A 13476-nucleotide genomic window follows, 5' to 3' on the forward strand; every position below is an offset into this window, starting at 1 on the left:
TGGCAACTGGCACAGCATGGATAAGATCATGGAAGCCACTGAAGTGTTTGATGTGGCAAGCAGCTTCCTGTGGGAAAAAAGTCCCAAATAGCCTGCAGTTTCAATATAAAGCAAACCAGACACTTCACAGTATTCTTGGCATGTCAATTTTTCCATGACTTTCTCCATCATTTCTATGAGTTTTCAGTAGGTCAGCAAATATAATGTTCCAAACAGCCTACTCAAATCTCCTGACGATGATGACAAGTGAAGTCAGTGAAAGCTTGAGACTGAATACAAGTCTGACACCACAATAACTCCATGAAACCTTTATTTAAGAATGTACCTACAAAAAAATATGTAGCAAATGACATTCACAAAATTCAGGCATTCAAACCTTGTAACTTGGTCAGCCACTGTCTGACACTGGCAAGACATAGTGTTCTGTGCACATTTAACTCCTGGTAGAAAGTGACACACAATATTCAGTTGCCTTGACATACACCTATGGAGGAGTTCTGAGGGCACTCACTGTGGTTACATACTTCAAATTACCTGTCACAAGCTGTTTTGAATGCAAAGGCTACGGTCTATTTTGGGGTTTGTCTAGAAAGGAGAGTTTCAATCCCAAAGGAAGACCAGTCTTCCTTTGCTTACATATAATCAACTAACAAGTACAGTTTGTGTGTCATTCTATTTCCATAACAAATTTTAAATACGAGTAAATGGAGATAAATAAGCAGAATGTATTGAGAAGCAATTTTTTTTGTAGTAACCTTTCTATCAGTAATTACACACGCACACACACCTCAAAATTGGAACAAAAAAGAGAAAAATATTTTTATTGGCAGTAATATGTTAAAAGATCTGACATGTTGTACAATGAACAGTTTAATGGTTTTCTTTCATTGAACTTTATTAATTGACATTGAGATCTGTTGCATCAAAAGGTCTTCTTAAATTTCATTAGTTATTTGCACTTTTCCCCATTATAAGAGAATAATCATAGGAACTGCTGTGATTTGATACATAGCTTGCTCAAAAGCAAGTTACCTATTTTAGAAAAATCTTGTGAAACAAAGTTACCTGCTGTATTACTTATAGCACACTCTGTACATTAACTGAAAAGAGGGGAGGGCTTATTGCTCAGTTGCTGGCTTGGCTCAGTGTATGAACTTGGCTTCCTTGATAGCTATGCAGCTTTAGAACAACTGGTTAGAAAAAATTAAATATTCTGTGACCTTAACAACATACTGAATTTGTTACAAACTGATCCCTTGATAAATGTATGTGGAAAATAAATATTTACTTAAATACAAGAAACTCTCAGTATATTGACGCTATACATTAGTTTTTTTCCCCCACATAGACTCTGATTTTTTTATATGACTACTAACACATAAACGACATAACTACACAAATGTCATCAAATGAAGCCATACAGCTAACCCTTGCAATGGAGAATTGAAACAGTCAAACAATTCAATGCAAATTTTGGAGAATAATCTACAACAGCAGTTTCATGTTATGCTTTAAAGACAGAAGTACAGTTCAAAAAGCTCAAATGAAATTTAAAGATTTTTTAAAAGAAAGAATAGTATTGCTAATACAGACTGCAATAATGACACAGTTTGATTGAAAACTGTGTGTACTTAATTGCTAGAAATATGTCACATTGATAAATACATGTCTGAGCTTCAAAATGACTTTACAACAAGTCAACAAAAATAATCCATTTTTGAAAATATAATTCAATAGATAAAAAATCTACTAACCAAGTGGCGGCAAGAGAAAATGCACACAAAAGTTAAGGGAATGTGCAAGCTTTCAGAGCAAGTGGCACCATCTTCTGGCAGAAGGGTTGAAGGCGGATGGAGGAAAAAAACTACTGAGATTTAGGAAATGGGGAGAGATTGAAAAGTCATCCAGAATGCTGGGTCAGGGGAGGGTTACCAGATGGGATGAGAAGGCTGATGATAAAGAGGCAGAGGCTGACAGCCAATCAGCTGTTGGTTTAGCAGCTTTTATATCAGAGAGACCATTTGATAGAATTATTGATAAAACAAAGCATTTGTGAACAAAGCCTTTGGAATGCTCTTGTTTTAATATGGAGGAGCTACAGTTGTGGACTGGACCAACACACTGGAAACTGCCAGGAAGCAAAATGCTTTTATTTCAAAGATGAATGGCTGAAAAGGGAAGAAGTAGTAATCAGTCTTTCCCTCGTCATGTCAGGTAAGTCTGCCCTGACGTGGGGTTCTGAGTGACTTTTCTGTAACTTTCCCCATTTCCTAAACCTCCCCAGTCCGTTTCCTTGATCCATATTTCTTCCCTTTCAACCCTTCTGCTAGACGACGGAGCCACTGAGTCCGAAAGCTTGTACATTTCCTTAACTTTCATATGTATTGTCTCCTACTGCTGCTTGGTGAGTAGATTTTTTAACTCTCCAGTTATATTTACAACAAGTCAGCATTGTTAAAACAGAAACTTGCATGCACACCCACACACATATTTAAACTTGCTGATGTGGCAAATGGAATGACTGACTGGTTTAATCAAGACTGGGAACTGCAAGTTTATATGAGAATAAATTTTAGCAGTGGCCTTTCCATTCTACTAACACATGTCCAAGATGTGTCAGAATGGCTATTTGCTTTTAAATAAATAGTAGAGAGGATAGTTGAAAAATTAACACAACAGGATCTATCCTGGCAAGCACTATTCCATTCACATTATTGCAAAATGTGAGAAAATTAACTCTTACAATTCAATTAATGTTAGAGATGACCAGTATGAACAGAAATAAGATACACAAATGAACTATCCATCCATTTAACAATTAACATATTGCATAATTTGGCCTATCTAGCTGGATAAGTTCTTTTATCCATGTAGTGCCCCTGTCCTAACTACTAATAGCTCCCCACACCTAATGTGGTGCATGTAACACAATAAAACAAAATACTACTTTAAAAAAAAAAAATATCACATTGTAACGACTTTGTTCTTAGTTTAATAACAATTATTTTGAGTTTTAAGATAATCAAGATTGAAAAGTTAGGTCTCATATGTATTAGCTGTTTCCACTATCACAGAAAAGGATGATGTACATTGCTTTACCCACTGATTACTGAAAATTTCAGTTTTGAGTCCATACTTAACAACATCTGCTGATACAGACTGAGTGGAAAAGTATATTACAATCATAACAATAAGCGACTATTGGAAGAATTTCCTTACTACAGGTTCCACTTCCCAAGTGTCCTAACTGGGGCACTACATCTTCCACACAAGTAGTAGTTCTCCATCCCTAAATGTTTCAAGAGGCCTTACCTTCTTAAATCAGGTAGCGAGGGAAAAATTTTCATATATACAAAAATATGCTCCTCTAAATTATTTCTGTCACCAGAACATGTGTTTTCTCAAAATGACCTGAGTTTACCCAAATGTGAATCTAGTACTGTGTTCTAAAATTACAATACAGTGTCACTTGAGTGTAAAGTTGCAATAGTGATACTATAATGGAAGACAGTACTGACGTTTCTAAAATGAAGTAAATTCTTCATAGAGGACAAATTTCCAAAGTACAGACCTAGTGAATCTTTTCTTACAACAAAGTTAAATATGAAGCATGATGTTACCTCCTGCCATCAGAATGCTGTTTGCTTAATATAAATCAGAAGCAATAACTGTTTATATTGTTGAAGTAAATCGTTCACTGTCAAGAAATATAAATAAAATAAAATACCATGATCTTCACAATGTAAACAACGTCAGTACATAAACAGACATAATTCCTGCAAACATTTAAAATCCATCAACAAGTTTCTTTATCTACAATTTTCTTGATTCCCACTTCACGTCAGAGTCATGAACACGTAATGGTAAAATGATCCTTCATTCCTGCACCATTCTTCATACACTTCCCCAGTAGTATGGCATATAAAACAATAAAATTTGTTATGTACGTAGTTCAATAAGGTGGGGGTTGATGGGAATACTGATTAGTAGCACCCTGTGCTAATTGCCGTTGCAAATGTGCCACAAGTGCTGGTGTATGGCCTTGCTGAGCCTGCTGCTGCCCAGATGCTGCCACTTGCTGCTGCTGCTGTTGCTGCATCTGCTGCATCATCTGCTGCCGCATCCGCTGGTTAGCCTGTAGATATGCGCAAATGAAGAGAGTGATAACATATATTAATTGAAAAGAAGAAGTTGGATCCAATATCATAAAATATAAATAAGTAAATCAATTTGAATCAAAAACACAATAAATGTGTAATGTACTTAGTTTAAAAGCAATAGCTCTTAAGTACATAGGTAACAAAGGAAAATGTGGTAAATTAAATGACCATACGATACAGCTGGATACAAAGTGTTTCAAAGCACGATTTTAAATTTATTTTAACGAAAATATGGTTCACTCATAAGTTTGAAAGGTCCTTTGCAAAATAAATGGTCTGAAGAGTTATTTTAATGGTCAGTATATGACCTCAATGAAGAAACTAAGGATTAATTACAATGGACAACATTATAGAATACCTGAGAAATGACTAAAATGGTAAATTTTTAAAATTCTGGATGGGAGACCCAAAGTTTCAGCCAAATGATTTTGATATTAGGAAAGGTTTGGTGAGGTATTATTTAAATGGCCTGATATCAAATTTTTTTGATGTCAGAAGGATTGATCAACTGAGAATACCTTTTACACCTTCTCTCAACAACTATTACAAGGACAAAATAAGGAAAGGGGGCATTGTGGTATTTTTTGTGGTGTATTCAGGGCATATACTGTGTAAGTAACAGATTTTGTTTAAGAAATTGTTGTTACAGAAGTAATGCTTCAATGAATATCTTACTCAATTCATATTTAATAAAATGTGTTCAGGATGTCATGGAAATAATACAACTCACAGAGGTATGAGAGGAGGATGATCAGTGTCCTACAGCATTCAATCTGCAGTCTACTACAGATGATTTCCACCACAATTATTAACATGTATTTTTTTAATGGATGACAACTGTATTACTACCAATACTAACAGATGTACAGTTATATAAAAATGGTTAATAATGTATTAAAAATAATTACTATGTGGTTTTCTACAAAGGGCTCATCAGCAGCAATAATTACAATTATTATTATTATTATTATTACTGCTGATGAGACCTTTGTAGAAAACCACATAGTAATTATTTTTAATACATTATTAACCATTTTTATATAACTGTACATCTGTTAGTATTGGTAGTAATACAGTTGTCATCCATTAAAAAAATACATGTTAATAATTGTGTTGGAGAATAATAATAATAATAATAATAATAATAATAATAATAATTGTTATTTCCCGTGTAGAGTTAATAGTCTCCCATCCGGCGCCTCCCCACGTGGCGGATAGGGGAATGCTCTCCAGATATGGAGGGTACCAGGGAAATAAAATACCCGGGGTGGACCAAAACTATCAACTGAAATCCACTAATGTCTGCCTGGTATCCAGCGGTTAGGGGTCAGCGTCTGTTCACCTAGATGGTGCGGCTGCAGCAACCTTCTTGATCTCAACAATCAAGTCGTATTCCTCGTGATCTTTCCTCGGAAGGACCACCACCAACTTAGTTTTCAACTTGAAAACTAAACATGATGATAACACAAGGAATGAATCCACTAGACCAGGCACCAGTCGCAAGGCTGGCTTTACCTGGTCATTGGATTCTGGGGGACCAGGAGCATCATGTTACGCCGAAGGTTGAGAACCAGACGACGTCCGAATTATTACACACAAAACAAAGACACTTCATTGGTACACTTAATACTAATACTCTTTTCAAACTGGGCAAGATCAAACAACTTACAGACGTGCTGCAAAAATTCCAGATCAAAATCCTTGCAATCCAGGAAATACGATTTATGGATGAAAACCATTTTGATACAGACAACTACAGGATCTACAAAGGAAAACCAGCAGTTAAAACTAATGAGAAAGGACTCAAACAGTTTGGCACAGCATTTTCAGTCCACAAATCTATCAGCGACTCTGTCACTGATTTCCAGTCTGCCTCAGAATGTATATAAACGCTCTCCGTCAAATCGGCCAACAAAGCATATACCTTGATCAATGCACACCCACCCACAAATAACTATAACAAGAAGAACCGCCAGAAAGTGGATGACTTCTGGAATGACCTTGAAGAGACAACAAACAAAATTGCCAAACACCATGTAATAATCTTGTTAGGCGACTTTAACGCACAATTAGGTAAAGGGAAAAAATACAGGAAAATCACCGGAATCCATACAGCTCACAAGAGAACTAACAAGAATGGGGAAAGATTGAAAAGCTTTTGTGAAAATTTCGGCCTCGTAATTATGTCAACACAATTCAAAAAACCCAACAAGAAACTGTATACTTGGAAGTCGCCCAACACAATGTTGGGTGAATTCCAGATAGACCATGTGGCTATCTCCAAGAGTAACACAGCAGAAATTCTGAATGTGAAGACGAGAAGAGGATTTTTTTAACTCAGACCACCATCTTCTACAGATAAAGACCAGATTACAACCCAATAGAAAAAAGCCAAAACTAAACAAAGTGCTGAGACCAGACCCCGAATACATAAAACTCAACAAGGAAAACATCTTACAGGAAATTAGTCAGAGAAACACCACAAACTGGACAGAACTTGTGGATGTCCTCAAATCCATGATGAAATTGGGTCAACCCCCCAAGAAGGAGAAAACACAGGTGGTGGAATATAACATGTGACCAAGCAATAGAAGAAAAGACCAATGCCTGGAAAAACTTCAATAGTCACAAAACACCAGAAAAATGGCAAAAATTTCTAGTAATCCGAAAACAAACATCGAAAACTATTCGGAGGGAAAAAAGAAATTATGACAAACGGCGACTAGATGAGATAGAACAAGACTTTAAGAAGAACAACACCAGGAATTTTTATAAGACGTTTAAAGAACATATTGCAGGATACCAGCCACCCAATCTTTGCTTTAAGTAACCGGATGGTTCACTAGAAACTAACATGAAGAATAACTGCCAAATCCTCGCAGACTATTTCAACAAATTTCTCAACTGTGAAAGACCTACAGAGGATATTCACTACGAGATGTCTACACCAAATCCTGACACTAAACCACCAACCATCAACGAAATAGTAGAAATTATCAAGACACTGAAAAACAATAGAGCCCCAGGAGAAGATGGAATTATTGCAGAACTATGGAGACTAAATGATGAAAGATAAACAGGAAAAATTCACAAAATCATATTAAACATTTGGGAAACAGAACAGATCCCTTCTGAATGGAAATGCACACTCATCCATCCACTCCACAAAAAAGGGGACAAAACTGAACCAAATAATTACAGGGGTATCTCACTCGTACCGGTCACATATAAAATCCTATCAAAAGTTCTCATGAATAGATTAGAAGAACAAGCTGACCCACAAATAGGAGACTACCAGGCTGGTTTTCGCAAGGGACGATCATGCATAGAGCAGATCTGGAATCTGAAAATGATTCTCCAGATGAGAAACACCCGAAACACAGTGGTTACTTTTGTAGATTTTAAAAAGGCCTACGACTCAATAGACAGTGTAGCGCTCTGTAAGACGCTGGAAGAATTCAGCATTGACAGAAAGACAAGAGCAATCATTCGGGAAACATTAACTGACACAGTCTCCAAGGTTAAATTTATGGGGGATATCTCAGAACCATTTGAAATCCAAACTGGAGTGCGACAGGGTGACGGACTTTCACCATTACTCTTTAATATCATTCTTGAAAAAATTATCAGGACATGGGAAAAAGAAGTCAAAGGAATCCAAATTGGCATTAGAAAAGATAATAGATTCAATGTGAAGTGTTTAGCTTTTGCAGATGACCTTGCAATCCTCACAAATAATAGAAAAGAAGCCACTAACGCCATAGAGAAGTTACATGAAACTGCACAAAGAACTGGCCTGCAAATCTCATATGAGAAAACCCAGTACATAGAAAGAGTGCCACAAGACAAATTGCCTATTGTGACAACCCATGGGAAAATCGTACAAGTACTACATTTTAAGTACCTGGGAGAAATCATCCAGCCATCAGGGACCAACCTAAAGGCCAATGAGGAAAGAATAAAAAAAACTAAAGAAAGCATATAAACTCACGTGGAACTATTATAACAAAAAGTCCATATCCATTAACGCAAAATTGAGACACTACAACACTGTCGTACTTCTGGAGGCACTGTATGCATCTGAAACAACACAAATAGGTGGGCAAACTAAAATCAAAGAAATAGAGAAACAAGAAAAGAAAATTCTCAGGAAAATTTTTGGCCCGATACAAGAGCAAGGAATCTGGAAGAAGAGGCCAACATCAGAATTATATAAAAACACAGACAAGATTACGGATACAATAAGGAAAAGAAGAATGCAGTTCTACGGACATATCCACAGGATGAATGAAAACAAAATTTCAAAGCGAATTCTTAAAGTCATCAACTCAGGCAGGGGAAAAACAAAATGGATAAAAGAAGTTGAAGAGGACCTCAGACAAGCACACATAACAATAAACGATGCAGAAAATAGAACTGAATTCAGGAACATCATCAAAAAACATAAATTTGACACAACAACACAGAAGAGACAGTGGAGCGAAAGAAACAACACAGTGAACACATGAAGAAAATTTGGACTCAGAAAAAACATAAACAATCATCATAAAGGAATTCAAGTTCAAACGCTCTCTTAAATGGGAATAATCGAAAATAATAATAATAATAATTGTTATTTATTTATTTATTTACATGTCACGTTCCATAGGACCAAATTGAGGAGCAAATCTCTAAGGTCATGTAATGTGTCAGTACATGAAATTACAACCTAAACGTAATAACAGATGAAAATAAAATGTTTATGAACCTAAAAAAGAAGTCAAGCCATAAGTTTAAGTAAACGCAATCAACAATACAACAAAAATCAGCTTAATTTTTCAAGGAAATCCTTGATGGAATAGAAGGGATGGCCCACGAGGAAACTCTTCAGTTTTGATTTGAAAGCATGTGGATTACTGCTAAGATATTTGAATTCTAGCGGTAGCTTATTGAAAATGGATGCAGCAGTATACTGCACACCTTTCTGCACAAGAGTTAAGTAAGTCCGATCCAAATGCAGGTTTGATTTCTGCTGAGTATTAACTGAGTGAAAGCTACTTATTCTTGCGAATAAGCTAATATTATTACAAGAAATGACAGTATAAGGGGTTGACAAGGGGTTCGTGAACTTACGTCACTCGTTGCCCGAATCACCCACTTCTGAGCCAAAAATATCCTTTTAGAAAGGGAAGATATACCACCATATGACATAAGCGAATGAAAATAAGCAAAGTAGACTAATTCTCATGTTGAACACTCACTTACTTCAGATACCACTCGAATAGTGAAAATGTCAGCATAACGTCTTTGAACAAGATCCTGAATGTGGGCTTTCCACAACAGTTTACTATCTATCTGAACACCTAGAAATTTGAACTGTTCTGTTTCACTAATCATATGCCCATTCTGTGAAATTAAAATGTCTGGTTTTGTTAAACTGTGTGTTAGCAACTGTAAAAACTGAGTCTTAATGTTATATTGTTATTACTATAATAAAAACAATAATCATAGTGTAGGTGGTAATAAGTAGAGCAGCATCCTTAAAAGTTTTTTGGTGTATGGATGGATGAGGATCGAAATTTTTAAAAAAATGTGGCTTTCTAAACAACTATTTTCAACAACTTATCCACTCTTATCACAATGACTGCCTGAAAAAATACCAATAAGTTAATATATTTTATATTCACCTGAACATCTCAAATACTTCATTCTTAACACCTGGAACATTTCTACATTGCATCTAAAGTGCATCTCAAAATTTAAGAAAACAAACCAAATGTTACACGCTGCTTCTCCCATCTCTTTTTTTGGTCAATATATGAGTCTCTTCAAAATGCAATTCTATTTTAATGGAAATTATCTTTTTATTGGTAAGAAATTTTGATATGCAAGATTTAGTAACTTCATTTTTTTTCCTTTCAACCTGTATATTTTGCAGGAAAATCAGTCCTTTCTCTTACACTTTTCACACAATAAAACTGGGAACAGAAATCAATGAAACAGTGAAACTAGGAAGTATCTGTGAAATACAGTGTTTACGACTTGCAGAGGGGCACAGGTTAGTTTTGACATTTTGTTACTTCATCAATAAACTCAATCTTTTTGCTTCTCTTGTATTACATACAACGACAAGTTGAAAAGTTCTCAGCCTGTCACTGTGATAGCACCAACAGCACAGAAATTTTGCATCTGTTATGTTGGTACATGTTGAGTAACAAAACAGGTAATGTATAAAATAGTTTTAGAAAATAGTTTTGGTTGTAAAGCTTTTTGACATCAGGCATGTAGTGTGTATTTCATGGAAATGACTAAATTAGAACACTGAGTTACCATCAAATTCCTTATTTTGGACAATTAATTGCCATCAGAAATTCATCTCAAGTTAGTGAAGGTACATACACACAAGGATGCATCTCATTTTTCAACAATTAAGATATGGTTTATTGAATTCAATCATGCTGTACTTCTCTTGAACAAGATACACATGAAGGATGTTCTAATATTGCACACAGATATGAAAGTACTGTCAAATTACACAGTATGGTATTGTATGATCAGTTATTAAAAGGTTCATGAAATAGATGCTGCCAAAGACATATCAGAAGAAAGAGTACAGTACATTTTACACGAAGACATAAGTTTGAAAAATCTTTGTGCAAATTGGGTGCTGGAGTTCTTGAATTATGAGCTATAGCAAATGTGGAAACAAATTTCTCAATAATGTTTGGACTCCTTTAAATAGATTCCAACTACATTTTTGCACCAATCTGTTACAGACACTGGCACAGCACTTAACGCCAAAAATAAAACAATAACCAAAGAAATGGGTGGAAGATGGTGGCACTACAGCAAAAGGGGCAAATATAATTTCATGTGCCAGAAAGGTTGTAGTTATTGTTTCCTGGAATACAAAAGGGATTATTCTAATAAGTTTATTTGCAAAGGAAGGAAAAAACAACAAATGATTACCTAATGGATGACAAACACCATGAGAAGAGATCTGGACTGGTGAAGACAAAATAAGAGGAAACAATCTGCCATAGAGACAACACACATGCCTGTAAATGTGAAAAATGGGAAACTCAAACAATGGAAAGTCCAAAATGGAATGTGATAATATTACGAAAAGGGTAGTTGCTACTCACAATACAGCGGAGATGCTGAGTTGCAGATAGGCATAACAAAGAGACCGCCAGCTGGTAAGCTTTTGGCCACACGGCCTTCATCAGAAACAAACAATGTACACACACACACACACACACACACACACACACACACACACACAAGACCACAGTTTCTGGCTGCTAAGACCAGACTGAAGGATTTGAAGTACTTACTGTTGGGAGGTTCATATTATTCACCAGATGTGACATCCCCTATCTCACATACATTCTCACTGCTAAAGAAATTTATTGTTGGAAAATATTTTGAGTCCAATGAAGATGTTATGGCAACTGTAGATGACTTTTTATTTATTTTTTTATTTATTTATTTTTTCATAAGGATTACACTTGAGGGTTTGAATTAAGTCAAAAGAAAAGTATTTAACATATTTCATTGTCCTGAATGGGAAGTATATTGAAAAGCAGATGCATTTTTACTTAAAAACAGTAGTTCAATGACATGCTAACAATCTGCTACCTTTCTTAGTATATGGACTGAATGAAGTGGTCATATTTAAACAAGCCATGTTACACAAACAACCATCTGATTCATAAGGAACAGAGATTTAAATTTTTCAATGTTACTAGTTCAATGTAAACAACTCTGTCCCATCCCCCCCCCCCCCCCCTTTCAAAGAGAAAGAGAGAGAGATTGTTGCATGTGTTTCCTATTATGTTGTAATGCATTAGGTAATGAGAAGAATGACCATAATAACTGCTGGGTCTTGGGGGAATTAATTTGGCATGCAACCAATGCTCTTCTTCTTATTATTATTCTCCTCCTCCCCCTCCTCCATCTTTTTCTTCTCCTGTTTAGTATGGGATCTATTTGTTTGTGATTTGGCAAATGTTTTGTTATTATTTAATTTTATGTTCGCATACCCTTCCTGATGCTACTGATGTCAAGGGAGAACAGTAACATGCATTATCTGTCCGTGAATCAAGAACACTTTGTCCTGTTTGCTATCATATTTTAACTGTTTGTGTATCATATCCTCTGATGTAGAATTTGGAGACCAGCCCAGCCTTTGCCTACAAAAGTGTGGGAAACCACCAAGAGACCACACACTCAGGCCAGTCAGTTTACCAGCCCCCAGTTGTTAATCATACCATCCACCAATTAAACATTAATGCCATCCACATCATATACTGTGTGACTCATTACTCTATGAAACCTTATCCAACTGCTCCACTGACAAATTAAAATATTGTTCACACTCTCCAAGCAAATGTCACACATTTATTCTTGTAATAAGTGCCTTCTGACCAGCAGCTAAAAACCAAATGTTCTCTGATATCCAAACTGATATATTACTGATGGGTCGTTCTATCTCTGACATCAGTAACTGAGATGCAACAAGAGCCTCTGCAATAAGTGAAATGCATGTCAGACAATTGGTTTACAGCTTTGGCGGCCAGTGACAATGGTAGCTATGTGCATGTGAGTTGTGGTTGTGTGGATGTGTCTGGGGTTTTCTACTTCTGGAAATGAAATTTGTCCAAAAACTGAATATCTGTAACATTCTTTTTATTGTGCCTGTGTGTGACTTAATGGGTCCTCTATGTGGTGAGTAGCAATCTATCCTTTTCACATAGTTGTTAATTAGTTTATACAGTGTGTTTTAGGTTTCAGCAATTCCTATATGTTTATTTCTTTGACATACAAGAAAGATGATAAGATTAATGGTTCCTTAATGTCTCCATCCTGCAATAATTTCAGTAGCAGTGGACTTGGACTCGTTTATCTCCTATGTAATCTTTCTCATGGAATGATCAAACCTACGGCTTCGGCAGTAATTAACTTATGTGAATGTGTGGTGTCTGTCCTTGTGGACATGTTCAAAAGAACAGACACAATGCAAAATCTGCAGCTATGATGCCTTCATTTACATAATAAGTAATTACCTTCTCATAGTTGGTGTTGACAGTGAATAACATTTATGGTGGACATCACAGTCCCCTTTGACTGTAAAATTATTTATTTAAAAAATCCACTATTGCAATTTCACCCATGTGGCCATTATCAAGTACATTACTGTACACTTTTTCAATACTCCATTTGATAATGGTCACATGGCCAAAATTGCAATAGTGCATTTTATAAATAAATAATTCTACAGTTAAAGGTGATCATGATATACTTTAAAAATTCCACAGTAATATGCCATTTAAAC

The 13476-nt window shown here is 35.8% G+C and overlaps 1 protein-coding gene across 1 annotated transcript in view; it reads right to left on the reverse strand.

Moving 5' to 3' along the window:
* Window positions 1–2959: 2959 nt before the first annotated feature.
* Window positions 2960–13476, reverse strand: part of LOC126457128 (mediator of RNA polymerase II transcription subunit 12) — a 372135-nt gene continuing 361618 nt past the window's right edge. Inside the window, exon 40 of the mRNA XM_050093187.1 lies at window positions 2960–4135. Within this exon, the coding sequence (XP_049949144.1) occupies window positions 3953–4135 (183 nt within the window). The 3' untranslated portion in view covers window positions 2960–3952. The remainder of the gene's footprint in view (window positions 4136–13476) is intronic.

The sequence above is a fragment of the Schistocerca serialis genome, chromosome 2 (genome assembly GCF_023864345.2).
Source record: "Schistocerca serialis cubense isolate TAMUIC-IGC-003099 chromosome 2, iqSchSeri2.2, whole genome shotgun sequence".
In the NCBI taxonomy this organism is placed as follows: Eukaryota; Metazoa; Arthropoda; class Insecta; order Orthoptera; family Acrididae; genus Schistocerca; species Schistocerca serialis.